Source organism: Elephas maximus, chromosome 7, assembly GCF_024166365.1.
Source record: "Elephas maximus indicus isolate mEleMax1 chromosome 7, mEleMax1 primary haplotype, whole genome shotgun sequence".
Taxonomy (NCBI): Eukaryota; Metazoa; Chordata; class Mammalia; order Proboscidea; family Elephantidae; genus Elephas; species Elephas maximus.
In genome coordinates this window covers 124,792,258-124,819,885 of record NC_064825.1, presented here as the reverse complement: position 1 = coordinate 124,819,885, position 27,628 = coordinate 124,792,258, and the positions used below count along the sequence as shown (strand labels likewise).

The window sequence follows — 27,628 nt, the reverse complement described above, 5'->3', positions numbered from 1 at the left end:
AGGCTGGGCTCCCCAAGTTGGTGGGGAGGGGCACAAAAGGGCCAGTGGTTCTGGCTGGACATTCCAATGAAGGTCTGTGAAGTGGAGGGAGCCCCGCACCTCTGCCTTCCCCTCCCACACCCCGTCTCATCCCTCTGGAGTCTAGCGCTCAGGGCAGAGGGTAGTCCTGGAGGGGAGGCAGGGGTTACTCACGAAACAGGGCAGGGAGTTGGTTAGGTGGGGGCAGCCCCCCAAACCACTGTGCAGGGCCTATGGAGGAGAGAAGTGAAGACACAAGCTCTAGGGGCGGGGAAAATGAAATATTGTGGTGTGTGCGTGGGTCCCCGCCCTGGGGAGTACCCTATCAAGGTCAAGGTGAGGGGATGAGGTCACTCCTGGGGAGACGTAGTCAGAGGAGGCACAGCTCAGGGACAGGTACTGGGGACACAGCCCGCAGGAGCCTCACAGGGCAGAGGGATGCAGTTCACAGCACTAGGAGGGTCTCAGAGAGTGGAGGTGGCTGGTGGCTGGGGGTACCAGCTTCAAGAAGGTTCCGTCCCCAGGAGAATATGTGGAGGACAGGGAAGATGGTGATCCGGCCTAGGGAGGCATGCTTAGTGGAGGGGGGGGGTCCCAGCCTCAAGTGGGAAGGCGAAGCTGCTTGAAGGGGAATTTCAGCCTTGATGGAGCAGTACTGCAGAAGACGGTGCCAGTCTTAAAGGGGGCTCCAGTCCCAGGGAAGCACAATGGGGAGGTCCTAGCTCCTAGGAGGAGGGCCAGGGGACAGGGGTGACATCCTTAAAGGTGCGCAGCAGATTCGGCCCTCTAGGAGCGGTTGAAGTTACTAGGGAGTGTCCCACGCTCTGGGAGGTACACTGGGGGCTGGGGAGCCAGCCTGAAGAGGTATGGAAGATTCTAGAAGGTGTGCTGAAGATCCGGGCCTAGAAGTGGGTTCTAGCTCCAGGGAGCACAGTAGGGGAACCCAGGCTCAGGAAGTGCACCGCAGGTTGCGGGCGTCATCATCTAGTGAGAACTCCTGGTTCTGGGAGGTGTGAACATGGTCCCAGCCTGGAGAGGGGACACAGGACACAGCCCCAAGGAAGTTGTATGTCGGGGGGCGGGTAGGGGAGCCCAACCTCAGTGGAGGTGCGTAGTAACCTCAAAGAAACTCCAGGCTGGCACCAGGATGGAGGGCCCAGGCCCAGAAAGGTCTTCTGGGGGCCCCAACGTGGTGGAAGCACAGTGGACGTCCCAGCCCCGGGGGAGATCGGCGGGGGGTTCCCAGCGCTTGGGGGTCGCCGCTACCGCCAGCCCGCGGACTCTCACCTTCGAAGAAGCGCTGCAGCGCTTCCGTCTCGTCCACCACCTCCATGTCCGGCCTGCCCGGCGCGCACTCCGGCCCCGGCCCCGTTACAGCCCGGCCCGGGGGCGCGGCATCGCCGGCGCGACCCGCGCGACAGTCCCAGCTCCGCTCCGGCCGCGGTCCCGCCTGGCCCGCCGCCGCGTTCGCCCCCCGCGCGGCCCAAGCCCGGCCCCTACCCGCCCCACGCGCCCCGCCTGCCGCGTCCTGCGCCCTCTGCCGGCCGACCCTCCCCACAGCCCTACCGCGGGCAGAACGCGCGCGTTTCCTCCAGGCGGCGCGCGGCGCGGGTTGGGGGGCGCAAGGCTGCCGCGCCACTTTGTGGGGGAGGGGCGGGCGGCCTGGGCAAGGGTGCCAGTGGGTTGGTGCTGGGGACCTCGCCCTTCCCTTGCGCAGCTGAAGACACCAGGGTTCTGAATCTTAGATTTTTAGAACCAAACCTCAGAAACGTCCCCGATTCCTCTGTCACCCACCCCCCATCTCAGCAATAGTAATAGCCTGCATTTAATGAACATTTGTTATGTGCCAGGCCTGCACTAAGCTCTTTATGGGCCTTATCTCATTTAGTCCACACAACTACTCTACCAAGGAGATTATCTGCATTTTACAAACGAGGAAGCTGAGGCTCAGTGACGCTCAGCAGCTGTCTAAGGAAGCACTTTCCCGTGGAACTTTCTGTAATGAAAATGTTCTGTTCCGTGTTGTCCAACATGGTAGCCATGAGCCACGCGTGGCTCCTGGGCCCTTGAAATGTGGCTTTTGAGACTGAGGAACTGACTTTTCGATTTTATTTACTTTTAATTAGTTTAAGTTTAAATAACTGCACGCGGCTAGTGGCTACTGTAAAGGACAGAGCAGGATTCAAATTAGGGTCAAAGACAGCGTTCAGAGTAAGAATCCTGGCTGACACTGAAATTCAAGTTCCCAATCACGGCTTCTCTGGCTGGTTCAACTAGAATGGAAAGTTCTGCCTCCAAGTATGTCCTAGATAAACCCACCGCCCTCCTTTCTGGCTTCACCGTCAAACGCACCTCTTCAACTCCGGCCCAACTGTATTACCTCTCTCCTAGTCTACTCTACAATCCTCCCAAGTCGCTCTTTTCAAAACATGAATCAGATCATTTCATCCCTTTGCTAAACCCATAGTTTCCCTTGGTACCCAAAATAATAACTGAACCTATTGCCCCGGTCTCCGAGGACTTGTGTGATCTGGCCTGCCTTTCCCACTGATCTCAGCTCCTACCCCTCTCTCCATTGCTAAGCCAGAGCCACCAAGGCCTTTTTGCCATCCCTCAATAGGTTAGGCCCACACCTGCCACAGGGCCTTGGCACGTGCTGTTCCATCTATGTGGCCAGCTCCTCAGCAGTCAGGTCTCAGCTCACATGTCACCTCCCTGACCCCCCTGCCTTAAGGAGCTCCTCTACCTAGGCCTTTTTTCCTATCTAGGGCTTGCTTTCTCCCCTTTTGAGAATATGATTTTTATTTAGTTTTTGTTCATTCTCCTTGCTCTAGAATGGAAGCCCTCCGAGGTCCAGAGATTTTTCAGTCTTGGTCACTACGGTCACTTCAACACCAGGAACACTACCTGGCACACAATTGTTGTTAGGTACCATTGAGTCAGTTCCGACTCATAGTGACACTATGTACAACAGAACGAAACACTGCCTGGGCCTGTGCCATCCTCACAATCATTGTTATGCTTGAGCGCATTGTTGCAGCCACTGTCAGTCCATCTCGTTGAGGGTCTTCCTCTTTTTCCCTGACCCTCTACTTTACCAAGCATGATGTCCTTCTTCTCCAGAGACTGATCCCTCCTGATAATACTTCCAAAGTATGTAAGATAAAGTCTTGCCATCTAAGCAGCACTCTGGTTGTACTTCTTCCAAGACAGATTTGTTCGTTCTTCTGGCAGGCCATGATGTATTCAATATTCTTCACTAACATCATAATTCAAAGGCATCAGTTCTTCTTCAGTCTTCCTTATTCATTGTCCCGCTTTCACATGCATATGAGGCGACTGAAAGCACTATGGCTTGGGTCAGGCGCACCATGGCTCACAGTAGGTGCTCAATAAATATGTATTGAATGAATTGACAGTGGCACATTCGAACTACAGGATCCTTGACCTTGAAGCCTCAGAAGCACAAAATTTAGGAATCCCAGAACCAGCGATGGAGTCGCTCAACTCGAAGCCTCTGAGGGCCCTCAGATACAGCAGAGCTGGACAAACCCACCCCACCCCTACTTCACAGGTGATCAAACTGAGGCCTGGGGTGGGGGGGCCCTTGTCTGAGCTGGCGGATCAAGACGCTAACCTAGCCAGACTTGAAATCCCAAGTCTGTGTGGCAGCAACCCCCAAAGGAAGGTGGCGATGAGCTGGGCTGCTCAGTGGGGTGACAGTGTATGAAGCTGGACCTCCAGAGACTTGCTCACTGCTCTCATCCCCAGCCCCCCACAATAGCCAGCCATGGGGGAGGGCAGCCAGTGCCCGAGCCCCAGATGTGGCCCAGTCAGCAGACCCCTGGTGGCCCGCCGAGGAGGGTCAATGCCACAACAGTTCTGGGGCTGGGGGAGGGGGCGCCAGGCCGGCGGCCGCCTCACAATGAGGTTTTGTCCCTCCGGGGGCCGCTCTCCTGAGCTCTTGCTCTCAGAGATATAGAATGGGTTTTGCTGGAGGCCCCAGCTGTGTGTGCTGACCGGTGCTCCCCCCGTAGGGCCGGGCTAAGAGGGGGGGAGAGGGGCCACACTGAGACGCCTATTCTTTCCCAGCTGAAACACCCCAGAGGTTTTTCTCCCTCAGCAGACTCCCTTAAGACAATTGTTATTCTCTGCTCTGCCCCCTCCCCCACCGGGTCAGGCTGCCTGTGGACAAAGTAGACATCCGCCCACACTGGGTGATTTTTCAAAATGTATTTCTTTTAAGAGTAGCCCAGGACCAGCTAGGAAACCAGCTTCTTCATAAACCTCCACCACCCACAGATCTTTCCTCCATTTCTTACCATCGCGCCTGGAGAGGGTTGAGTTGTGTCCCCCGAAAAGATATGCCCAGGTCCTAACCCACGGTATCTGTGAATGTGACCTTGTTTGGAAATAGGGTCTTCGCAGGTGTGATCAAGTTAAGATGAGGTTGTCCTGGATTCGGCCCTAAATCCAATGAACCAACGAGCCAACCAGTTGCCGTTGAGTCGATGCCGACTCCTGCTTGACCCCATGTGCATCAGAGTAGAACCGTGCTTCACGGGGTTTTCAGTGGCTGATTTTTCTGAAGTAGATCAACAGGACTTTCTTCTGAGGTGCCCCTGGGTGACTCGAACCACCGACCTTCCAGTTAGCAGTGAATGTATTAACCATGTGTACCACCCCTTCTCCCCCAAAACAAGACAAAACAAACTCATTGCCATCTAGTTGATTCCAACTCATAGCGACCCTACGGGTAGAGCTGCCCACGGAGTAGAACTGCCCCAGAGTAGGACTGACCCACAGGGTTTCCAAGGCTGCAATCTTTACGGAAGCAGACTGTCACCTCTTTCTCTGGTGGTGGATTTGAACTGCCGGCCTTTTCTTAGCAGGGGAGTGCTTAACCACTGCACCACCAGGGCTCCTTTTGCACCACCCAGGGACTCCAAATGCAATGACTGGTATCTTTATAAGGGAAGGAAAAGGGAGATTTGGACACTAGGCATAGTGAAGACAGACACGCAGGGAGAATGGCATGTGATCACAGAGGCAGAGCTTGCAGCAATGAAGCTACAAGCCAAGTAACGCCAAGGATTGCTGTGAGCGACCGCAAGCTGAAAGAGGCAAGGAAGGATCTTCCCTAGAGCCTGCACAGGGGCACGGCCATGCCAACGCCTTGATTTAAGACCTCTAGCCTCCAGCCAAGGATTGCTGTGAGCGACCGCAAGCTGAAAGAGGCAAGGAAGGATCTTCCCTAGAGCCTGCACGGGGGCACGGCCCTGCCAACGCCTTGATTTAAGACCTCTAGCCTCCAGAAGTATGAGAGAGTACACTTTAAGCTGCCAAGGTTGTGGTAATTTGTTACAGCAGCCATGGGAAACTAATGCAGTACCTAAACGGCCACCATTCGAGGGCCCTCCTGATTTGTTCAGCATTACCCTTGTCCTGGTCACCAAGGAGTGGGATGGAGGGATATACATATTTTGTCCCCAATACCCCAACTCATGAAGTTAGATTTTTTTGTTGTTGTTGCAAATATATATATATGTGTATAGCACAATATTTGCTGAGGCTAGGGCACTAAATCTCTGAGTAGCCTTCAAATTGGAGGGAGCCTACTGATAAGCTGGTGGGAGCTGGCCTGGTTCAGGGGCCCTGCTATCTCACCTGACTTCACTGGACCATGGAGCAAAGGGTCAACTATCCTCAGGGGTTTTCATCTCTGGGCTGGGGAAAGAGAGTGGCTGAAATGTTTCAGGCTCGAGGTCTTACTCAAGGGTTGAGGCTACCACTCCTCTACTTCCCAACTCCAAGGGGGCAGAGGTTGGTGCTGGGAAAGGTGGTGGCTGGGGCTGGTGAAGGGGCCCTAGGAGCCTTGTACTCCCAGGACCCTCAGAGGTCCCAGCCGTGGAGATGAGTCCCCATCTGGGCTCTCCCACCGCAAGCCACAATGAGTGAGGGACTGAGACTTCAGCTCCAGCCCAGCAGACTGCTGGACTGTGGCTGTTTTTCCCTGTGGCGCCTTTAGCCCATTCTCTAAGGCCTGCCCTCTGGTCCTTGGAATCTTCACCTATGAAACATAGCCAGTTATTTCTGTCTCACAGCATAGGTAAAGAGCCAGGTAAAAAAACAAAACCCGTTGCCATCAAGTTACTTCTAACTCATGGAGGCCCCGTATGTTGCAGAGTAATCTTCATGGAATCAGATCACTGGGCCCTTCTTCCGTGGTGCTGCTGGGTGGGTTCAAACCACCAACCTCCAGGTTAGTAGTGGAGTGCAAAGTGTTTGTTCCACCCAGGGACCATGAAGTGCCAGGTAAGTGCTCAACAGATGGTGCTTTCTACTATCCGGGTCAGGTCCCAGCACCCATTGCTGGCCCTTGACGGGCAGAAGGCATCCAGAGACTTGGGGGTTAATAAGTAACAGACAGGGAAGCCAGCCCAGGAGAGGGCAACCCCGGGCCTTCTGGCTTCCCACAGACCCACCCAATCTTGGCATCAGCTCCATTTCCCAGAGGAAGAGAGAGAAGCCCAAATGGTGGTGAGTCAGTGGGGGTCAGGGGTGAAGGACCATGTTCTGGTCTGTGGGTCCCTCAGTGTAGACTGCCTTCCAAGATCCTGAGGAGAGCTGAGGCAGGAGAGGCCATATGAGGGTCCTGAGTGGTCCCCTCTATCCAGCATTGCCCCTCATGAGGGCCCCTCTCCATTCAGCCCACCAGCTGCGTGGCCTTACGCACGTCACAAAACCCCTCTGGCCCTCAGTTTCTCTGCTGCTAGTTGACTAACTAGCTGGGTGGTTTGTGAATGGGATGAGGCTATAGGGTGGGAAGAACCTGTGAAAACCATTAGTTGAGGGTGGAGGCCTGGGCTTGGTCCCAGATCTGTTCCCACCTCCTGGGTGACCTTGAGTGGGTCTTTGCCCTTAGCTGACTGATCTCAGTTTCTGCTTCTGTTCAAACAGGCTGTGGGGGAAGACAGGTTGAGAATACTGTTATATAGCCTTCTCCCAGCCCCTCACCAAGCTGGGTCACTCTGGACTAGGGGGAGGTCACGCCAGGGAGGACTTCAGGGAAGGTCAGGCCACCTACAGTCTGGGTCAGTGCCTGGGCCAGCCTCTGCTGGAAGAACAGCGCCACCTGCTGTGTGGAAGGGGCAGGCCCTGCTCCCTGCTTACCCTGTGCCCTCTAGTCCCCAGGCCTCACTGCAGGAACCAGGCTGGGGTGGGGTCCCGGGTAGGGGGGCTGCCTAGGGACACCCTCGGCAAAGACTTCCAGTGGCCCCTGCCTTTCAGAGCTCTCCTGCTGGGGGCTTTTAGTGGGACCCCACTCCTGGCCCAGCCCTCAGCATGGGGTGGGGGGGCCACCGTCAGACCCAATCCCAAAAAACCAAACCCATTGCCATCTAGTCGATTCCGACTCATAGCGACCCTATAGGACAGAGAACTGCCCCAGAGGGTTTCCAAGGCTGTGTGTAATCTTTGAGGAGGCAGACTGCCATATCTTTCTCTTGTGGAGTGCCTGAACCGCCAGCCTTTGGGTTAGCAGCTGAGTGTCTTAATCACTGCACCACCAGGGCTCCATGCTGTCAGACCAGCCTAGGGTAAACCTCGGCCAATCCCTGGCTGTGCAGTTGTGGGCAGCTTACATACGCTCTCCGAGCCTCAGGCTTCTCAGGGAGGAAAAAGGGGCAAACGAACCCTGTCTTTCAAGGGTATAATGATGTTATAAACCCAAGCAACCTGCCCCACCTCCCACACAGGCAGGATCAACAAGTGGCTGCCCTCAGACACATGGGGCTTTGAGGGGGCTTCTGGTCCCTCACTGCAACTCGATGTGGAGCTGGTTAGAAATGCAGGCTCTCACGCCCACCCAGACCTGCTGAACCAGCAAAGGCATTTTAACAGGAGCCCCAGGTGAGTCGCCTGCAGGTAAACTGACCTCACGGTTCTAACCCAGCACTCAGCCTCAGGCTGGTCTGTTGCTAAGCCACTCCAAACACACCTGGTGCCTCTGGGATCAGAACAGGATCTGGTCCCCAGAGTCCTCGGTTGCCCCTCAGGGCTTTCGGGGTCTCTTCCACCATTCTGGCCCTGAGCTTGGCAGCACAGCCCTCCCCGAGCCGCTGGGAAGACAGGTCACTCAAGGCCGTCAGCGTGCGCCTACATCCAGTTTATACACAGCTCTATACAATATACAGAAACCTCTATATACAGATATATTTATAGAATAAGCTATATTAATTTGTCTCTTCTTTTTACAGCATTATTAGTTTGGATCTTTCATACATGAAGTACAAAAAAGTCACGGGAGAATGGCACATCGAGAGTGCATGGGTCTGGGGCCTGGCCGCTCCGCTTCCGATTGCATATGGAGGCTGTCCAGGCCCTGGGAGGGCAGGCCAGAGCGCGGCTGGGTGCGCTTGTGCTGCGGGCCTGGGGGATGCGTAGGGGTGTGGGGGTCGGTCTGAGCTGAGCTGGGCTGGGGGGGGTGGCTCAGACCCCCCAAGTGCGGTGTAGGGAAAAGGGGAGACGTGCAGCAGGCCCGTCCTGCGGGGGCGGGGTAGGGAAGGGGCAGGTAGGGCCTGGGGGCGGGTCCACCCTGGGGCGTCCAGGGCTGAGTCCGAGCCTACCCCAGCCCCAAGCCTGAAACACTGTGTGGCTGCAGTCTTGGGGGTGGGGGGTTTGTCCCTGATGGCTCAGTCCTGGGTGTGAGTGGTCTCCACACCCACCTGAGAGGCCCCAGGAACTGCCCTGGCTGAGGACAAATTAAAAGGCCAGACCCCAAGTCTCTCCCTGCTATTGGCCAGGGTGCTTGTTAGAACTTGATTTGGATTTAAGGTTTTGTCTGGTTTTTTAAACTCTACAAGCCACTGATTTCGCCTTATGGGCTGGGTTGAGGCTTGGCCGACAACAGGGTATCCCTGGGGACTGGTGAGGGGTGGGGGCACAGAGAGTGAGGGGAGGCCCAGCTCCCAAGTCTCTGTCCCCATCTGTCAGGGTGGGTAGGTGCCCCAGGGCAGCCCTCTGGGCCAGTCCCAGCTGCATGGAGGGTGGGTAGAGGGGGATATGTGTGTGAGGGTTCAGACCCCCAGATGCCAGTGATTATGAGATGGGGGGCTTGGCTAGGGGAACCCTGCAGCCCCAGGGAGGCTAGGTGCGGGGGCTGGAGTGGGGGGACTGTGCCTCTGAGGAAAGGAAGGCACAGTAGGTGCTCCATGCCTCGGCACATGAGCCAGATGTCAGAGTAGCAGGCTCAACCAGGGAACGCACAATATCTGAAACTGAGGTTGTCCTGATCTGCCTAGGGCCGGTTCTCAGGGCCCTGCCTCCCGTGCTCACCGTCTGTCTCTGTGCAGGCTGGGCAGGCAGTGGGCAGGGAGGCGGTGGGCCCAGGGCGCCTTCTGCTGGGATGGTGCACACATGCATATGCACACATGCACATGCACACACAGGCCCCACACTCACATGCACGGCTCCCCCACCCCTGCTTTTGGGGCAAGGCCAGGTCTCTACCTCCCCAAAGGCTTCCCAGACCCAGCAGGGAAGGAACGCCTCACATGAGGGCTGTGGAGGCCCCAGAGCCCCCAACCCCTCCCCTGGGCAGGGGGCAGAGAGTCTCTGGCCAGGTTGCACGACACCCCACTCCTGGCCCTACTCCCTGACAACAGGAGGATGTTGGGGGTGGGAAGGGAGAAAGCCCTGCTCCCAGGAGGGACCCCAGGCCAGTGAGCAGGCAGAGTGAGGGGACAGGTGTGTTTGGTTTCAGATCCCAGGGCTGGGGGCTGCCTGGGCATGGGAATGACACAAAAGTGTTGGGTGGGGCCCTCCTCTTCCTCCTAGCGCCCTGACTATGCAGCCAGGGGTAGTCACACCAGTATCTTCCACCCTGCGAGTGTCCAGGCTCTCCGGGGGCAGAAGGTGAGCCGGGAAGCAGCGGGCAGACTGGGCAGGTCGGGTACCCAGGACCCATCCACAGAGGTGCAGCAGGAGAGGCACCCACAGAGAAGGGGCGGTCCTGAGCCCACCCTCCTCCAGGCCCCAGGTCTGCCTTGGGCCCCATGATTCTGGCCCTGTTCAGAGGAGGGTGCTGAACACATGATTTGGGATAGGGGGCTTGCAAACCCAGGACACATCCTGAGCCAAGCCCGGCAGCTTCTGTAAACATACACAGCACTGCGGGCCACCTTAGAGGGGGGTCACTCAGGGGCTGGCCAGCAGGCTCCAGATCTGGGGGGTGGTCAGGGCAGATGGCAGCCTGGAGCTTGGATGAGAGTATGTGGGAAGGGGCTGTTCTCCTTCCACCTCAGCCCCAGGTGGGCAGCAACGGGGCATCAGCTTGCCCCCTGCCTGTCCTGAAATAGGGTTGCCAAGGTGCCCCCGTGGGGGGCAGTCGGGCTGAGAGGGCTGAGTGCTGCCCTGCCCACTCTGGCTGGCTGCCTCAGGCTCTTCCTGCTCCACCCCCTTCTCCATCACTCCCATCTGGAGGACTCGGGTCCCCTCGCCTTGGCTCTGGGGGTCCTAAGCTGAGGTAGGGATGCGGACCCCCGGCTCAGCAGCAATTCCCCGCGCCTGAGGCAACACTGGCCCTGAGGGGCCTCTCCTCAAAGCTGCCCGGCCTGGGGGCAGTCTCCAGGTACCCATGGGGCCACCTGTTCCAGCCTGGGCCCCAGATGGCAGCTGCTTCTGTGTGCTAGCGTGCCGAGATGACCAGGTCATCCTGCTTGGCAGGGCTGGCCCCTCGGCCAGTGGGGGTAGAAGTCCGGATTTTGTCGGTCGCCAGGCACTCCTGGCTGCTGAGGCCTGTAGGCGTCAGGTCCATGAGTTCGCCAGAGGAGCTGAGTGGGAAGGAGGGTGAGAGTGAGATGCCCGAGGAGGGGTCGCCTGAGCCGGCGAAGAGCCTTGGGGGCTTGGGCACCAGGTTGGGCTCGAACTGGGCTCGGAGCAGGATCTCCTGCTGGCTAGGGGACTTGGGGCCCTCAGTGTAATCGCTGGTGGGGCTCTCAGGCACCACCATACAGTACAGGTCCTGGAAGGAGCTGCTCTCGCTGTCCAGGTTGAAGAGGCTGTCAATAAACTCAGCAAACTCCAGTACTTGCGGGCTGGGCGAGTCCCCCAGGCGCCCATTGTGCAATGCCAGCTCTCCGTGGGGGGCCGTCCCACTGTCCCCCTCTTCCTCCTCGCCCTGGGCTCCTGCGCTGGGGGGCCGCTCAGGTGAGGCGCCTCCGCTGCCCAGGGCCGCCTCCAGAGGCTGCGTGTCCTGTGAATGTTTGGACAGGCTGTCAGCTGCCAGCAGCTCCGTTCGGGAGCTGAGGGATGGGTTCTCCTCAGGGATAGCGGGGTCGATGTAGAAGAGGTGACCCTCGTCACGTTCCAACACGGCATGCAGGCTGGGGGAGCCACGGATGCTGCGGAAGCCGGAGGAGCGGCGTGAGTCGAAGCTGTACAGTGACTCCGTGTCCGACAGGCTCTCCATGGTGGCCAGCGGCGCCCGCCGAGCCTGCAGCTCCGCCGCCAGCCGCTCCTGGGTGGACAGCAGCAGCAGCTCCACAGGGTCCTGGCGGGCCGCTGCTGCTGCGGCCACAGGGGACAACAGCCGGCCCTCTGAGAAGCCCTCCAGGCTCATCTCAGACTGCGACTTGCTCCTGCAGAGGGGGAGCCGGGAGGACGTGAGACTCGGCAGGCCAGACTGACTCCTCAGCTATCTGGAGGATGAACTTGTGGGGACCAGGGTACAGCTAATTCAGGGGTTGTCAAGAGGTTTGAGGCAGGAAACCCTTATTTTAAAAGGACAATTCACAAGAAGCTGAGATAGAAGACACCAGAGTCACCGCCAGTTGAGCCAGGGTGGGGACCCTGAGGCCCTAAGGCCCCGCTGGGAGTGCTGGGCTCCAGGAGCGCTGCTGGGGGCCCTCACTGGTGCCCTGTCGCTATATCCCAGACTGAGGCCGGGGGGTAGGGGGGAGGCTGGCTGCCCTGGCCCCTCCCCCCACTCATGAGGTAAAGCCTGGATGAGAGGGAGGGAGGAGCAAAAGGAGGGAGAGAGGCTGCCAGAGCTGCTTCCCACCAGACTCCCTCCCGGCCCTGGGGCTGGACCCCTCTGTGCCCTGCCCGGGACTCCCATTGCTTCTGTCCTCATACTGTAGCCCTCTGTTGGGTGGGTTGTTGTTGTTAGTTGCCATTGAGACAATGTCAGAGCAGAACTGAGCTCCACAGGGTTTTCAATGGCTGATTTTTTGGAAGTAGATCACCAAGAACTTTATTCTGAGGCATCTCTAGGTAGACTCAATTTCCAACCCTTCAGTGAGCAGCCGAGCATGTTAATTCTTTGCACCACCCAGGGACTCTAGAGATAAGGGCAGTGGCTTTTTTACCACTTGGCCCCCAATCCACACACAGATGAGGGGAGGACCAGGGAGGGGGTGGGTGCAGGTGTCTGAGGCTGTGACTGGACACTGGATCCCCCTCTGCGTCACTTTGAGGAGTGCAGGGATGAGGGAAGGACCAGGGAATGGGTGAGTGCAGGTCACTGGGGCTGTGACTGGACACTGGCTCCCCCTCTGGTCACCTTGAGGAATGCAGGGATGAGGGAAGGACCAGGGAGTGGGTGGGGCTTTGACTGGACACTGGCTCTCTCCTGCAGTCCTTCTGCAGCCTCAGGAAGTGCACGATGGTAGGAGGGTGGTCCAGGTGTCCCCTCCAAGGGCTGGGAGGCAGTGAGGCCCTGAGCAAGTCCCCATTGCCTTCTCAGCAGCCTCTTGGCCAGATGCTCCAACAAAGGCACAGGCCCTGGGTAGCGGGAGGGGTCCCAGAAAGGCAGGAGCAGCCTCTCCCTGGGCAGCCATCGCTTAAGGGCCTGACCCCCCAAAGAGCTCATGTGAATGTGGGGTGTGTCTGCGGGCCTGTGCTGATGTGTACCGTGTGCATTTCAGTCGGTCCGTGCATCTGCGTCTGGGTCTAGGTCTGGGCACTTGCACACACACGTCTGCCTGTCCTGTGTGCAGGGATGAGGGAAGGGTGAGAGTGGGTGGGTGCAGATCACGTGGGTCTGTGTGTACCTGGATGCCCACAGCCCATGAGGGAAACTCTGGGACATGGCCCCGTCAGTGTCGGCAGCTGGGGGGCAGGTGGAGCCGCGCGGGGAAAGATTACAAGCAGAGGGGCAAGCTCCACCCCTCGCTTGTGTGTGTGCAGAGCTGCATGCTCACACATGGACCCAGTACCTGCACCGGCTCCACGTGCACACCAGCACATGTGCTCTCTGAACACACTCTTGTACTCCGCACCTGACGCTGCTGTTGCGGCGATCTGTGGGCGGAAGCTCAAGTGCCAGACCGACAGGCAAGGGTGGCCCGGTGGGCAGTGGCTGCTGCTGGAAGATGAGCTCAGGCGTCAGGTCCACTTCCGTGGGGCTCACCATGACCTTGGCAGCAGACAGCAGGGCCGTCTTCCCCTTGTTGTAGTTCTCCAGCACCTGGGGACAGGAGGGGAAGCTGGCAGTGGTAGAAGGGGCAGTCATGCATGGGAGTGGGGATGGCAGGCTGGCCCTGGAGCAGGAGTGGGGCAGTGGCCCAGGCCACTTGGGCCAAACAGTGCTTCATGAGGGGAATCCACTCTCTTCCTTCCTGTGAGGTCCCTGCCCCTCAAGAAAGCCCCTGGGCTTGCCCAGTAGATCATGCCTTGCCCCAGGGACCCTCAAGGAGTTCTCCTTCCCTGTGTTCACTAGCTGGGTGATGGCTAAGGCTGGCCCTGCTTGGCTGTGCATCTGTTATGGGCCAGGTGGCCTTCAGGGCCTCTGAACTTAGCCTGCCTCAGGGGCGGGTCTCTGTGCCCTGCCATATGCCCAGCCCCTGGGGGTCTTCTAAGTCCTCCAACAAGGCAACATGATGAGGTCAAAGAGCCGGGGGTGGAGTCCAAGGACTTGCATCTTCTGGCCCCACCATAGCTCAGTGGGGACCTGGGCTGAGCCACCTAGCTTCTCTGGACCTCAGCATTCGTGTCTGTGAAATGGGGCAGTGGCCCGACCTGGAGGTACTGGTGGGGGTTTCGGCTGAGCCGCCTAGCCTCTCTGGGCCTCAGCATCTGTGTCTGTGAAACGGGGCAGTTGCCCGACCTAGAGGTGTTGGCGGGGTGCTGGGAGGGTGGCTGCTGGGTGGGCTCACCTTGTTCAGCCCCTCCATGACCACGTAGGGGAGGTGCTCATGCAGCATGGCTGGCGAGATGATCACCTCATTGAAGGCCTTGTTGTCACCCCAGATGGCAAAGTATGTAGGATCCTCCTGTTCACAGCAGCTGAGAGCACAGGGGCCAGAGGAGGTGGAGGGTCGGGTGCAGCCTGGCCATGGACCCCAGGCCCCTGGCTCTGCTCTCTGGCTTTCCTTGGCAAGGGGTGGGTGTGCACCTGGGGGCTCCCACCTCACTGGCCAGCAAGGCTATGTCCTGGGCTCCTGGGCCAGGATCTTTGCTCCTGCCTGGCCCTCCACCCTCTCATCCACACCAGGGGATGTTGCCAAGTGGAGGCCGGAAAGGCTGCCCCCGAGCCTCAGCCCAGGTCTCCACACAGCCCTTTTCCTGCTGCTAGTCTGGACCACGCCTGCTACGCATGGGCAGGGCGTGGCTCACAAGCTTTTTTGGGGAGATGGCCCACACTGGGAATGAGGGTCCAGGGCCCACCCTCTGAAGGACTGCTCAAAAGTCCATGTGCTTGTCCATTCCTTCCAGCCCCAGCCCCTGCCCACAGCCCTGTCCTTGCTTGCAGCTCTCTGCCAACTAACCCCTGCAGTAATTTCAAATGACAACCCAGGGGTGAGCTGGCCAGGGCCTTAGGGTGACTCTCCAGTGCACCTGCTTTTGAATGGGCCACAATGGGGAGAGCTGCCCTAGGGGAGAACAGGGATGGGCTGAGCTTGGGGGTAGAGGCTGGGGCTGTCAGAGATGAGCCAGGAGTCCTGCCTGGGCCGGCCTTTTGTCCACTTCCAGGGTGAAGGCTGGGAGAAGCCCCGTCTGTGGCACCCTGAGCCATTGTCTTGTAGCCTGGTGGGGTGAGTGTGAGTAGGCCAGCCCAGCCCTCTTCTGCCCCGGATGCTGCCAAGGCTGCCCCGGGTGCTGGCAGCACCTACCAGCACTGCTCAGCAGGGTGGTTGTGGACCACGTGGATGATGCGGCCGGGCGGGTAGAGCGGGGTGCTGGCAGACAGAGCGATGGTCAGGTCACTGGGATGCGTCCAGAGCCGCGTGCTGGACAGGGTGGTCACCTCCACCTCCTCAGGCAGCTCCGACTTGGGGATGCACTTGGTGGCCCCCACGATGATTCGCCACTGTGCAGGGGGCAGGGGTAGATGGGGACAGAGCTGAGCAGCACTGGCTGGGTGGGCAGGAGCAGAGAGATGCTCAGAAGAGGGGCTGGCAGGGGGCTGGAATGGTGATGGGGCAGAGGGAAGGGCCCACCTGAAGAGGCAGTGGCTGACGTGTACGGTGGCCATGAAGGCCAAAAACATGCCAAGCATAGATGACATGGAATTGATGAAGTTCAGGGCTGGAAAGGGGCTGGAAGTCCAGTGAACCCCCTTATCTAAAGGACAGGGCAAGCAGGCCCAGTGAAGGGGAGGGCTTGGCTCTTGGTCATTTCTGAAGTCAGAGGCAGAACAGATCCTGGACCTCATTCCGGCTGAACCTGCCAGGCTTGGCCAACCCTGGGTTGGTCCTGACAGCTGCCCAGTGGTGGGTCTGATGAAGGCAGTCCTGCCTCCTTAGAGCCAGGTACCCCAGGCAAAGACTGTCCCCCAGGCTTACTGCCCTGCCCTGCCCTTGGCTCCTGGCATGTGGGTCCCAATGCTGGGAACAGTCCAATCTGGGCTGAGACAGCAACTGGGGGTGAAGGCCTGTCTGGGTGCTAATGGAGGGTGACTCCACAGAGGACCCACTGGATCATGTCTGCTTCCTCCTGGCCTGGCCTGCCCTGGGGCACCTGGCAGCGGCATGCCCCACCTGCCCGGCCTGGGATGCTGAAGGCCAACTTGCCACAGGAAGAGCCCCCTGCTACCCAGTGTCTTCCAAATATCCAGTGCGGGATTAGAAGTGCTAACCCTCACCTCTCAGCCACAGAAAACCAGAACAAGCTGCACCGGGCCCGCTCCACAGAGGACCTCCAGCCTTCCTCAGCCGGGGTCTCTGCAGGCTTAGGGAGAGGCCTCCATCACACGCTTGGAGCACTAAGCCCCAGGGATGGCTGCAGCTCTGGATGATGGGCACTAGGACTCAGGAGCCCCTGTCCCCAGTCTTGACTTGGTTATAACTTGTGGTGTGACCTAAAGCAAGTGTCCTGCCCACTCTAGGCTTCGGTTTCCCCATCTGGAGGGTGTGAGCTCTGAAACACTGAAATGCTGACAGCCTGAAGTTCCTATGACACCTCCCATGGCTGGGCCTCGCGTCCAGGGGACAGGTGAGAGACAAGGGTGGGGACAGGTGTCCAGGCAGGGGAGGGAGGACTCACTTTGGGCTTGGTGCTTCGCTGCAGGACGTCCAGGAGTTGTCTGCGGAAACCCTCCAGCTGGGAGAGGCCGATCCTGGGGTGCAAGATGGGGCATCAGCCTGGCCTGCCAGGGCCTGGGAGGGGTGCAGGGTAAGGGGCCGTGGGCCACAGGGTGGCTGGAGGGGAGCCTGCAGCTCAGCGCAGCAGAGCCCAAGAAAGGCGATGCCAGGTGGGGCTGTACCAGCACCTGTGTTCACCTGTCTGCTCACTGTGGCCACTGAAGGTAGGAGGGGTACTGGGCACTTGGTGGGGTCACCCAGGGAGATGGTAGGTGGAGAGAGGACCCAGGAAGGAGAACAGCCCAGGCAGGGGGCCTTGGAGAGCAGGGTGACTCGCCTGGGGACGAGGTCCTTGCCGAGGACCACGGCAGTCACAAATTCCTTGGAGTACTCCATCGCATCCTCACTGCAAGGGAAGCCAAGGGTGAAACTAAGGCCAAGGGGAGGGGGCTGTGGTATTCCCGAGTAGAGGAAAGGCTTCCGCACTCCTGGGGTTTGCTTCTCGACTCAGGCCTCCAGGGGCCTGGCTGGGCTGCCTGCTGCCTGCCACGCCTTTCCTGCCAAGAAGGCTTTGCCAGGGGAGACCCAGGGGTCTGCCTGGCATTTTACAGAGCTGCCCCTCCACTCTCCACTTGCCCTGTCGATCGAGGCTCCAACCCATGTCAAGACCAGGCCATTCCCAGGCCTCCATGTGACCCAAAGCCAGTCCACCTAGTCCAGCCCCAAGCCCTGGCCCGCCCCCAGCCCCCTCTGAGGCTCCAGGCTGCTCACCTCAGCAGGCCCCCTGGTGGGGAGTAGGCAAAGCACTTGAGGGTCGGGTACTGTGGGCGCAGGAGGAAGGAGAGGATGGCAGCGGTCCCTGCGCCCAGGGAGTGGCCCACCACAATCAGGCCGTAGTGTTTGGTTCCGCGGCCCTGGGGACCGAGAGAAGCCTGAGCCCACTACCTGCCAAGCAAATTGTCTTGGCTGATACTAGGGGGCAGAGGATCCTTCCAGAGTCCTGGGAGTGGGGCTGTGTGGCTACCGGGACAGGGGAAGAGCCAAGCTAGACCTCCACAGAGCAGCTTCTGAGGGACACTATTTTAACAAACTCCTACTCATCTTTCAAAACATTGCTCAGAGGTTACCTCCCCTTGGGGAAGCCCTCCTTGATTTTCCAGGAGAGGCTCACACTCTCTGAGGCATTTCATCTGTACCTGGGATAATCATGTTTATCACTACACTTGTTCCTCACGTGTTAACATAGTTGGGTTCCAAAAATCATTATGTAAAAACCCGCGTTACATGAAAAAGGAGGATGACCACATTACATCACATCACAAAAATGGATGGCTACATCATTACGTAACTGCCAAGTTACATCATTAAGTAACTGCCAAATTACCGAGAATCACAGCCCAGCCAAGCTGGCACAAAACCTTAAGCACCACAGCCAGCATTACTCTCTCCTCGCACATTCGTGTTTCTTACTGTCAGACGTATGTTGTTAACACGCAAAATAAAAACAGTAGGATTTTTACTGTTGTTGTAAATGCAAAACGTAGGATAACGAGGTAAGTGAGGAGTACGTGCATAGCGATTACACTATCTTCTAGTTAGTTGGCCCTGCACCCCAACAACTAGGCTGGGGCCTCAGAAGCCCCTGCACAGGGATGCCCGGTGGGCTCAGATGGCCCCAACCAGAGCAGCACTACTTCTGTGTACTCTGTGACTGCTTTCTTTGTCATCGTGCTCTATATTTTGAGCTTCTCCACGACATTTCTTTCTGACAAAGGGTTTTGTAGCAAAGGAGCTTTGAACCCCTGGCCTGAATCATATTTGTGCCTCCGGTGCCTGGCACAGGACAGGGGATCCAAAACTGAGAATGGGGCTGAGCAGGGCATCCATGATGAGCCGGTACAAGAAGCGGGGTCAGAGGAAACATGCTAGGAAGGGGCTGGGAGTCAGAGAGCAAAGGAGAGAGTAGGGGCCTGTCCTGGGGACAGCTCCATCCACCTCCTCTTCCTCCTCTGCTGCCCAGCAGGAGGGAGAGCTGGGCATAGCATGGAAAAAGCCTCACCAGGTCCCGCCCGAAGGCCTGGGACAGGACCATCTCCTGCTCCAGCTTCTTCTTGATGTACTCAGCCGAGAGGACCATGCCCTGGGTGAGAACAGAGGCAGTGCTGAGGGAACGGTCCTGGCGGGAGGTAGGCTTCCAGGGATCAGCAAAACCACAGAGACTCACAGCTCTCCGATCCTGGCCCACCCATGCTCCCTGTTGACCTGGAGCTTGGTGCTGATGGACACATTGACCATATCACTTCCATTTCAAGGATGAGAAAACTGAGGCTCAGTGGAGTTCTATGTCTAACAGAAACTCATGTGATCTCTTCTAAGCTGCCTTCTCAGGCTCTTCCGGGGGCAGGATCTGGGCCAGGCAGGGCTGTGGGCTCCTGGCGGATGGCCCATGGTAACTTTCTGCTCTAATCCATGGCTCTCTGACCAAGTGGTCGGGGTGAGCCCAGCGAGCAGAAAGGAACTGTCAGCTATAGGACTCGTCTGCATGCTGGGCAAGGAGGCAAGAGCCCTGGGGTGGCCCATGAGGTAGGGTACCTTGTGTCCCAGCCACGTCCCATGGTGCCCCTCCACAGGGAGGCGCTCAGCATCACCGGTCAGGTCGGTCAGTGCGTCCTGGAGGGGACAGAAGGGACAGGTGAGAGCTTGGGGCCAAGCGGGACAGGAAGAGGGAGGCAGGCACCCCTCAGGGGGCCATGAGGATTTCCCCAGAGGGAAGCTGGGGAGCTTATGAGCAGTGTACCTTAGGGGACAGGGTTCCCCGGATGCTGATCACCACTTTCTTCTTGTCGTGGTCCACCGCCACGTAGAAGGGGGTTTCGTAGACCTAGAAGGCAGGCAATTCATGAGACTGAGAGGCCCCTGGAAGGGGGCTAGGCTCTGGGAAAGTGACCTAAGTAGGTTCCCTTTCCTGGCCAGGACATCTGGTTCCATGGCCCATGGGCCCCCAATGCCTGCAAGGCTGACAAGCTCCTGGTGGCACTGAGAAGCCTCCCGTCCCTGGCATGTGACGTCTCAGGCCTTTCCAGAGCAGCCCCTGTCCCCCTGCCTGCCAACCCCTCTCTGACCCATGGCAGCCTTGCATGGCACTTCAGTGACTGCTGGGACCCAGTGGACTGCTGCCTCTGGCCTGTCCCGTGCAGCCCAGCCCCCACTGCCCCCACTCCTGGTTACACATTCCCCTCCCGACTGCTTTCTCCTTTGGTCCCCTTTCCCCAAAGAGTGGGACCAGGAAACCCAATACCAGGTGTAGGGTTGTGTCTGCTTTCCTGGCCCCAGAGGTGGCGTGGGCCAGGGCGTGGGGAGGAGGTGGGCACGCTTCTGGTCTGCCCAGAGCGGGGAAGCCTGGAGACCGCAGCCCGCCAGTGGCCTGGGAGGAGGCATGCGGCACCCCAGGCCTTCAGCGCCTGCCCCCTGGCCTCTGGGCAGCGTGTCTGTCCCTGCCCTTGTCACCCCAACACCAGGCCCAGCCCTGCCTGTTCTGTGGCAGCCAGCAGGGTTTGGGGGTAACAGGGGGATGACCCCCACCCCAGCCTAGCCTGACACTGGCTAGAAAGGGGGTGCACGCGAGGGTCCTCTGTCCTCCCTGACTGGCTCTTGGCCACAGCCTGAAGGCCCGTGGGGCAGCCCCCCGGCCGCCCGCCCACCGCCCTGCGCCTCACCGCGTCGTGGCAGGAGGTATAGACAATGTCCACTGCAGTCATGTTCTCGTCCAGGAAGTGGCGCCGAATGGCGATGGCGTTGCAGCCGCAGCAGTTGTCTTCCTCGATGGTGACTCCAGGGGCAAACCGGGGCCGTGCAGGGCACAGGCAGCACCTGGGTATACAGTGGCACAGTGCTTAGGGTTGGGGACCATGATAGAGCAATCTCCCCTCGAAACCTCCCTGGCTACACCCCCGGTGACCCCCGACCACCTAACCGACCACCAGTCCCTGGCACTCGCCCCACCCTCCCGCTACTGAGAAGAGCTCTTCTCACTTGGGTGGAGGCACCCTCTTGGTTGAGAGGCAGTTCGAGTCTACCCAGAGGTGCCCGGGAAGAAAATCCTGGTGATCCACTTCCAAAAACTCAGCCACTGAAAACCCTACAGAACACAGTTCTACTCTGACAGGCACGGGGTCGCGTGACCCCATGTCTCCACGGCAGCTAATGATAACATATGCCAACGAATCCACTGCAGACCTGCTCCTGACCTCCAGACACTCACACGCGACTGCCTACACGACATCCCCACTCACATGTCCGACAGGATCTCAACCTTTCCAGGCCCCAAACCCAGGGCCCGACTACCCAGCCCGGCCTGCCCCCTGCTCCTCTCATATCCGCTTCCAGCTAGCCAGCACATCAGCCCTGCCTTCAGTTCAGAACCAGCCCCCCTCTTTGTCCCCAGCCCCCACCCCCTCCTCCTGGTCCAGGCCACCCTGATCTCTGCCTGGGATTCCTGCAATGGTCTCCTGAAGGCTCCCCCTCGTCTACCCTTGGCCCTACGTTCTCGACTCAGCAGCTGAGTGACTCTTTTGAGATGTAAGTCAGGTCACGTCACTTCTCCACTCAAAACCCTACTTGCCCAGTGACTCCCTTCTTGCCCAGTGCAAAAGTTGAAGGCTTCACCACAGGCCCTCCCCAACTGGCCCCCTCCCTGAGCTGCTGCCGTCCACTCTCCCCGACCCCCAGCACACTGGCCTTCTTACTCCGCCTCAGCATCTTCGCACTGTGCCACCCTCTGCCCACAACGTCCGCTCCCAGTGGTAGCAGGGCTGCCCCTCACCTCCTCCAGCCCCTATGCAAATGTTGCATCACAGTGACATCTAGCCCGGTCACCTTGTCTAAAACAGCCCCCATTTCCACGACACAGCCTGTGTTGTTTCTCCCAAGTACCCATCTACTCGTGCCACATGTTTGTACTGCCTGCCTGTCCCCACTATGATGCGCGTTCCTCGAGGGCAGGGCTTTGTCTGTCTTGTTCACAGCTACGTCCCCGGCACCAAAATTCTTGCCAGACATGCAGGAGGCTCAAAAGGTAAACGAGTGGAGGTTCTGGGCTAGGAACCAGCTGGGGTGCAGCTGCCCCTCTGGCCACCAGAGGGAGCCAGCACCCAACAGATCGGGCACCAGTGCTGCGAGCACGTGATCCTGCCTGCCAGCTGCGGGAACAGGACAGCTGAGGTTTTATTAGAATCTTCGGTTTTGGTGATGCTGAGAGATTTGTCCTCACTCAGAGCAGCACCTGCTGGGCTGTTACACACTCTTCCACAGTGAGAGGCCTTGTGGAGAAACTTCAGGGTTGAGCCAAGTCTCAGAAGCCACTGGGTCTGACAATGTAGAGGGGCCTGGGTGGGGGGACCACCCCAAGGCAATGCCCGCGGGGAGAGCCCTGGCCAATGACCCAGGGTGAGCCCCACCCATCCCTACTGCCAGGTCAGGGGTCTGAGCTCCTATTCTCAGGAGGTTGCCTCCATTGGCGCTGAGGAATCTTGGCCAGGAAATAGTAGGCTTGGGTTGGAATCCTGCTGTCACATACTGGCTGTGAGGGCCCGGAGGGAGCTCAGTTTCCAACACTGTGAGAGTGGGGGGCTGACAACTACTTCATCACTAGGCTGGTGTGACATCGAACGCCATGATGCAGAAAGGGCCTGGCAGACCACCAAAACCACTTGCTGTGAAGTCAATTCCGACTTACAGCGACCCTACAGGACAGAGTAGAACAGCCCGTAGGGTTTCCAAAGAGCGGCTGGTGGATTCGAACTGCCGACCTTTTGATAAGCAGCCGAGCTCTTAACCACTGTGCCACCAGGGCTCCACAGGTGCTCCGTAAATGCTGGCTCTTCCTCTCTCATGACAGCGGCTGTCTCAGAGTCAGGGCTCTCAGGGGCTCTGCTGGTGGAAGCAGGGTGGGACCCCACAGGACAGAGTAGAACAGCCCCACAGGGTTTCCAAAGAGCGGCTGGTGGATTTGAACTGCCGACCTTTTGATAAGCAGCTGAGCTCTTAACCATTGTGCCACCAGGGCTCCACAGGTGCTCCGTAAATGCTGGCTCTTCCTCTCTCGTGACAGCAGCTGTCTCAGAGTCAGGGCTCTCAGGGGCTCTGCTGGTGGGAGCAGGGTGGGAGGCTGTGGGAGCCAGGGTGCCCACCTGGCCTCTGGCGGGGCCTCTCAGAAAGCTGAGTGGGGGTTTCCCGAGGCAGCAGGGTCCTGGGTAGGCTGGGAAAGGGCTGCCACCCTAGAAAAAGGCAGGGTGGTGGCCCTCCTTCCCTGGGTCAAACCCTGAGACCCAGGGCTACAGTGGGCAGGCTGGGGTGCTGAGAAGGGTGCCCAGCCCTCTGGCCTTGAATGACACCCTTGGCTGTACAGCCTGAGTTCAGCCTGCCTCATCTCCATCCCAGGTGCCTGGTTCTTCCAGGCATGAGCCATTTGGCCCTCCTGGGGTCTCAGGTGCATCTGTTCTCTCTCTCCGCAGCATCAAGAAGCCTGATACAACACCTCTCCTGTGTGTAGAGCACCGGAAAAGCCCAGCTATTGGGTAGGCCCCTCACCCCAGTGCTGGGCAGGCAAGACAGACACCCCCTGTACAAGTGAGAAGCCTCAGTGGGGCCGCCAGTGGCAGGGCTGGTCAGAAATCAGGCCTTGGGACCCTGGTCCCCTGCTCATCTCGAGAAGCTTCTCAGCTGCAGCAGGGCCCCCGAAAATGCTAGTGTTTGAGGGCTGGTAAAGATGGAGAGCCGGAAGTGCCCTGCTCATCTCTGATCAGCCGCCGGAGGGATGGTAGGAACAAGGTTGCAAGTGTTGCCCAGTTTGTCCAAATGGAAGAAGGCTGAAAGGAGGGCACTGCACGGGGTGGCTGCTGAGGACAGACACTGCCCGCCCAACACGCCAGCCTTTCCAAGGACGGGGAGCTCAGGGACCTGTCCTCCTTCTGCCTGTGTGGGCTGAGGGCCGAGACACCAGGGACAGGGAGGGGCCCTCTGTGGAGCAGGGCGTCCCATCTGGCCCACTTAGGAGACTGGTGTGCACCCCAGCCCCCAGCCCTGCCTGTGGCCTTTCCCAGCGCCCTCCTGACAAGGGTTGGGGTCTCTGATGAACAGGCCTTCTTGATGCCTTTCCAAAGGCCTCTGCATTGGGCTCTCTTGCCCTTTCAGAAAGGCAGAGCACAGCAGGGGGAGGGGAGAGAAGGGATGATGTAGGCAGAGGGACTGGTTGAGATGGGCAGAGAGAAGGAGGGAGCAACAGCAGTGCCAGGGGCTGTGCAACATGCCACTCAAACCTCTCAAACCTTCCGGGAGGCAGGCATCACCACCCCCATTTTACAGGTAAAGAAACTGAGACTCTGGGAGGTGGACTGACATGCCCAAGGCTGTGAGTGACAAGGTCTAGATTCAGACCCCAAACCGGGTGACTCCACAGTCCACGCTCCTCACAGCCCTGGGATCAGGCAGAACTAGAACTCTAGAGCTCAGCCTGAGAACATGCAGAGGGGAGGCAGCTCGGCTGGGGAGGCAGTGGGGCAGCAGGTCTCCCAGGGGCAGGTCCAGCCTCATCCTCTGGGCCCCTCCTCACATGGGGGCGGGGCAGGCACTGGCATCCCTGGGCCAGGCCGGGGTACTCACGAGCAGGAGCGCGCCAGCTGGCAGAGGCCGCAGGCCGGCTTCCGCATCAGGTACATGGGCCAGCCGTAGGCGGCCAGGGCAAAGAGCATGTAGTAACAGACCTCTTTGTAGCGGAGCATCTCTTGCTGGAAGACAGGGGCAGGGGCGCCCGTCACGCACTGCCCTTCCTGCCCGTGGCCTCAGGGACGCGGCCTCCGAGCCTTCCCGCTGCCCAGATCTGTCCTCCCCGCAGGGAAGGGCTGCCGGGTGGTGGGGCCCTGGCTCGGAGGAGGACCGGCTCCTCCAGACGATAATTGCATTTCCCTAATTATCTCCATGCAATCGGGGCGCGAATTCTCCTGGGGCCCGTCCTGTTGCTCCACACTCAGAATTAATGATTTGGGGACAGAAAAACACTTGAACACTAGATCGATTTCCTTGCCCACTTTCCAGGGAAGGAAAAGAGGCTGGGGGGAGGCTCGGAGTAGCAATAGCAACGCCTCAGCAATCAGGCCCCGTGGGAGGGGAGTGTGATGCTGGGAGTGTTTAACCCTTGCAAGGCCTGCGGGTGGCCAGGTGTCCAGCAGGCCCTGAGTGGCAGGGCAGCCTGGTGACACAGGACAAGCCACCCAGTGTCTGGCCCCAGCTCCTCTGCAGATACGATACGGGGACACTGGATCAGTTGACTCACGGAGTCACAGGGCTCCCATCAGCCGGGGGAGGTCGCGTCTGGGGGAGATTGGGATCTCTGGGGAGAAAGGCGCCAGTTTGAAACCAAGTGTGCCTGTGGCTGAGCGGCTGGTGTTGACACAGCGGTTGTTATCAGTGTGAAGGGCGGAGGGGGAGGCACAGGTGTCGGAGTGCCCCAGGCACTGGGAGGCCTCCCATGTGTACTTAGAGGGAATTAGTCACCTTGTAAAAGTTAGAAGGTGATTAGTCATCGTGTGAAGTGGAATAGGGGGTGCCTTAATCAGGGCCCAGAGGGGTGGAAACGTCCCTAGTCGGTCTGTCTGCTCTTCAGGAATGAGGTGGAGAAGGTAATTATCCTTCTTGTGCTGGGGAGCCTCTGTGCCGGCTGGGCAGTCTCTGTGGTGGCTGATGTGGACCCAGGGCCCCGGGCACCCAGCTGCCCCTGCCCTCAGTGCTGAGTAGGGGGCAGTGGGGAAAGTGGTGGACAAGAGCAGCCTGGGAAACAGAGATGGGCTGGCTTAGGGCACGTGCTATGGAGGTGGCAGTTTCTAACAGGGGGTACAGATGCCTGCTTTGTGGGGTAAGGAGGGGGGGCTCCTCTAACGGATTTAGGTGCATGGATGATCCTTTCCAGCAGCGTCCACGCTGGCCCTGTCCTTTACTGGCACCGTGCTGGGAGCCGGGTGCAGGACAGCTAATTTCATCCCCATGGCAGCTCTGTGCAGAAAATGTGCCAGAGTCATTTTACAGATGAGGGGACAGGCTCAGAGGAACAAGGGCCTGGCTCCAGGTCACAGCGATAGGCAGCAGGGCCAGTTCAAATCTGTTTGCTCCCCTGGCTGCATGGGGCCTGGGGTGGGGTTCCACTGACTCACTAACAGCTCAAGGTGTTCAGGAAAGGGTTCTGCTACTCAAAGAGGTCGGAAAGACAAGCAGTCCACTCCCTGCCTTTTATAATAGAAGTAGCCACGGCAGCAATGACAGTTCAGCCTTGTGAAGCACTCTGTAATCTCAAGCGGCCAGGACCAAACGTGCCGGCCTGGGTTAAATGGATTTGGGGGTTTCGTTTGGAGCATCGGTGGGATGTGGGGGTTCGCGGGGAGGAGGGGACATGATCTGCGGAGAAAGACCCTCTGGGGAGCTGAGGAGACTCATCACGGAGCAGGTGGGGCTGAAGCCCAGGGCAGCTGGTAGGTGGTCTGCTCATATAACTCCTGCAAAGAGATAAAGGCACGGGCGACAGGGTGGGACAGGGGGACAGGGATGAAGGAGCATCCCTGAGGTGGTTTCTGACTCACCGAATTTTTGAGATCGAGGTACTTGGTGTTTCTGGTCACAGGCATCCCAGAAAGGAAGGCCAGGATGTCGTTGTTCGCCTGGAAAATGGGCATGTGAAGACAGGTGCCGGTGCCCCAGGCCCAGCCACTGGCCAAGAAGGGCCGTCCGGGCCCCTGGGCTGTGCACGCTGCCTGCTGCCCAAAGGCCTGAGAAGCCCCGGAAGCATGTGGTTTCCAGCTCCTCCAGAACTCAGTTTCTCTAAAATCCGAGGTGCCCTCATATCTCCAGTTGCTCCCCTCCTGTCCAAGCATCAAACACCTGGGGCAGGGGACGCTCCTAGCCCAGGCCAGGGGGAGATACTGAGAGACCCCAGCTGGCACTGGGGTGTTGGTGGGGGGTGGTGAGACAGGCAAATGCAGAAGGCTGAGGCACCGAGCTGGCATCAGCCCCCTGCGATTAGAAGCCCGAGGGCCAGGCCCCAGAAGCAGCTGGCCTGGCGCAGGGGAGTCAAGACAGCCATGGAATGGCTGGGAAAGGAAGAGAGTGTCCAAAGATAACCTCCAGGGTCCAAAAAGTTGAGCAGGAGTCAGGAAGCCAGCAGCAGCAGCAGGGGCAGCAGGGCGGGGGCCCACTGTGCTCACCTCATCCAGAACGGCATTACGCTTGGCCCGCTGCCTCTGCCGGAGGAGCACCAGGCCGGCAATGATGTCGGATGGCACAATGTCAAGGTCCCGGAAGAACTCGGCAAAGAGGTAGGCTATTTCCGAGTAGGCATCCTGGGAAGTCCAGGCAGGCAGGAGGCGGATGGCAGGGGAGCAGGAGAGAGGAGAGACCAGGCGTGAAATCCCCCAGGCCTGCGACCCTTCTCTGCTCTGGGCCCCTGTGCAAGCTCACCCCAGTGCCTCTGTAGGCCACGTGCAGCCTCGACCTGAGGGTCTGTCCTGGGCTTTGGGCCCTCAGACCTAGCAGGACCTGATGGGACAACCCTGCTCCATCCTCCACCTTCAGGCCCAGGGGAGGTCTCTTCTCTCCTACACGTCCGTATGGCACTCACTACCACGTGCAGATGCCAACGTAAGCCATTTCCTGTTCTCTTTGCCCAGACATCAGGAATCAAGGCCTGGGAATCCCCCGCCTGTCTCTCCTCTCAGCCTTTCACTCCAGTCAAGAAGTCAACACTGAGCTCCCAGCTGCTCCTCACACACTGAGCTTCTCCTTCCAGCTGTGACTTTGGAGGGGTTCCCTCCCCCAGCTCTCCTGGCAACAGAGGGTGGCTCCGTTAAGACTCCCAGATCTCAGGCCCCCTCCCACAGCCACCCATGGGCCGCTGACATGACCCTTATGATGTGCCTGGAGAAAGGATGTGACAGTGGGGCCAATGGCCTCCTGGCTTCACCCCAAGTCCTTGTCTTTGGGGACAGCTCATGTGTAGGGCTTCAGGCAGACCCTGCTCATGGGCGCCCTGTGTGTCTCCCAGCCTC

General features: G+C 59.0%; 2 protein-coding genes across 16 annotated transcripts in view; both read right to left on the bottom strand.

Annotated features, from left to right (window-relative positions):
• The window catches only part of MYRF (myelin regulatory factor), a 39,680-nt gene extending 38,202 nt beyond the window's left edge, over positions 1–1,478 (bottom strand). For both annotated transcript variants that reach the window (XM_049892180.1, XM_049892181.1), the window contains exon 1: positions 1,306–1,478. In XM_049892180.1, coding sequence (XP_049748137.1) covers positions 1,306–1,351 — 46 coding nt within the window. In that variant the 5' untranslated portion in view covers positions 1,352–1,478. The remainder of the gene's footprint in view (positions 1–1,305) is intronic.
• A 6,751-nt stretch (positions 1,479–8,229) lies between these two features.
• Positions 8,230–27,628, bottom strand: part of DAGLA (diacylglycerol lipase alpha) — a 72,016-nt gene continuing 52,617 nt past the window's right edge. For all 14 annotated transcript variants that reach the window (XM_049892171.1, XM_049892165.1, XM_049892178.1 and 11 more), the window contains 14 exons: positions 26,789–26,923; positions 26,168–26,245; positions 24,201–24,325; positions 20,258–20,411; positions 19,339–19,422; positions 19,134–19,211; positions 18,601–18,681; positions 17,313–17,455; positions 16,879–16,947; positions 16,504–16,576; positions 15,132–15,328; positions 14,175–14,304; positions 13,299–13,486; positions 8,230–11,657 (listed from right to left, as the gene is read on the bottom strand). In XM_049892171.1, the coding sequence (XP_049748128.1) occupies positions 10,706–11,657; positions 13,299–13,486; positions 14,175–14,304; positions 15,132–15,328; positions 16,504–16,576; positions 16,879–16,947; positions 17,313–17,455; positions 18,601–18,681; positions 19,134–19,211; positions 19,339–19,422; positions 20,258–20,411; positions 24,201–24,325; positions 26,168–26,245; positions 26,789–26,923 (2,487 nt within the window). In that variant the 3' untranslated portion in view covers positions 8,230–10,705. The remainder of the gene's footprint in view (positions 11,658–13,298; positions 13,487–14,174; positions 14,305–15,131; positions 15,329–16,503; positions 16,577–16,878; positions 16,948–17,312; positions 17,456–18,600; positions 18,682–19,133; positions 19,212–19,338; positions 19,423–20,257; positions 20,412–24,200; positions 24,326–26,167; positions 26,246–26,788; positions 26,924–27,628) is intronic.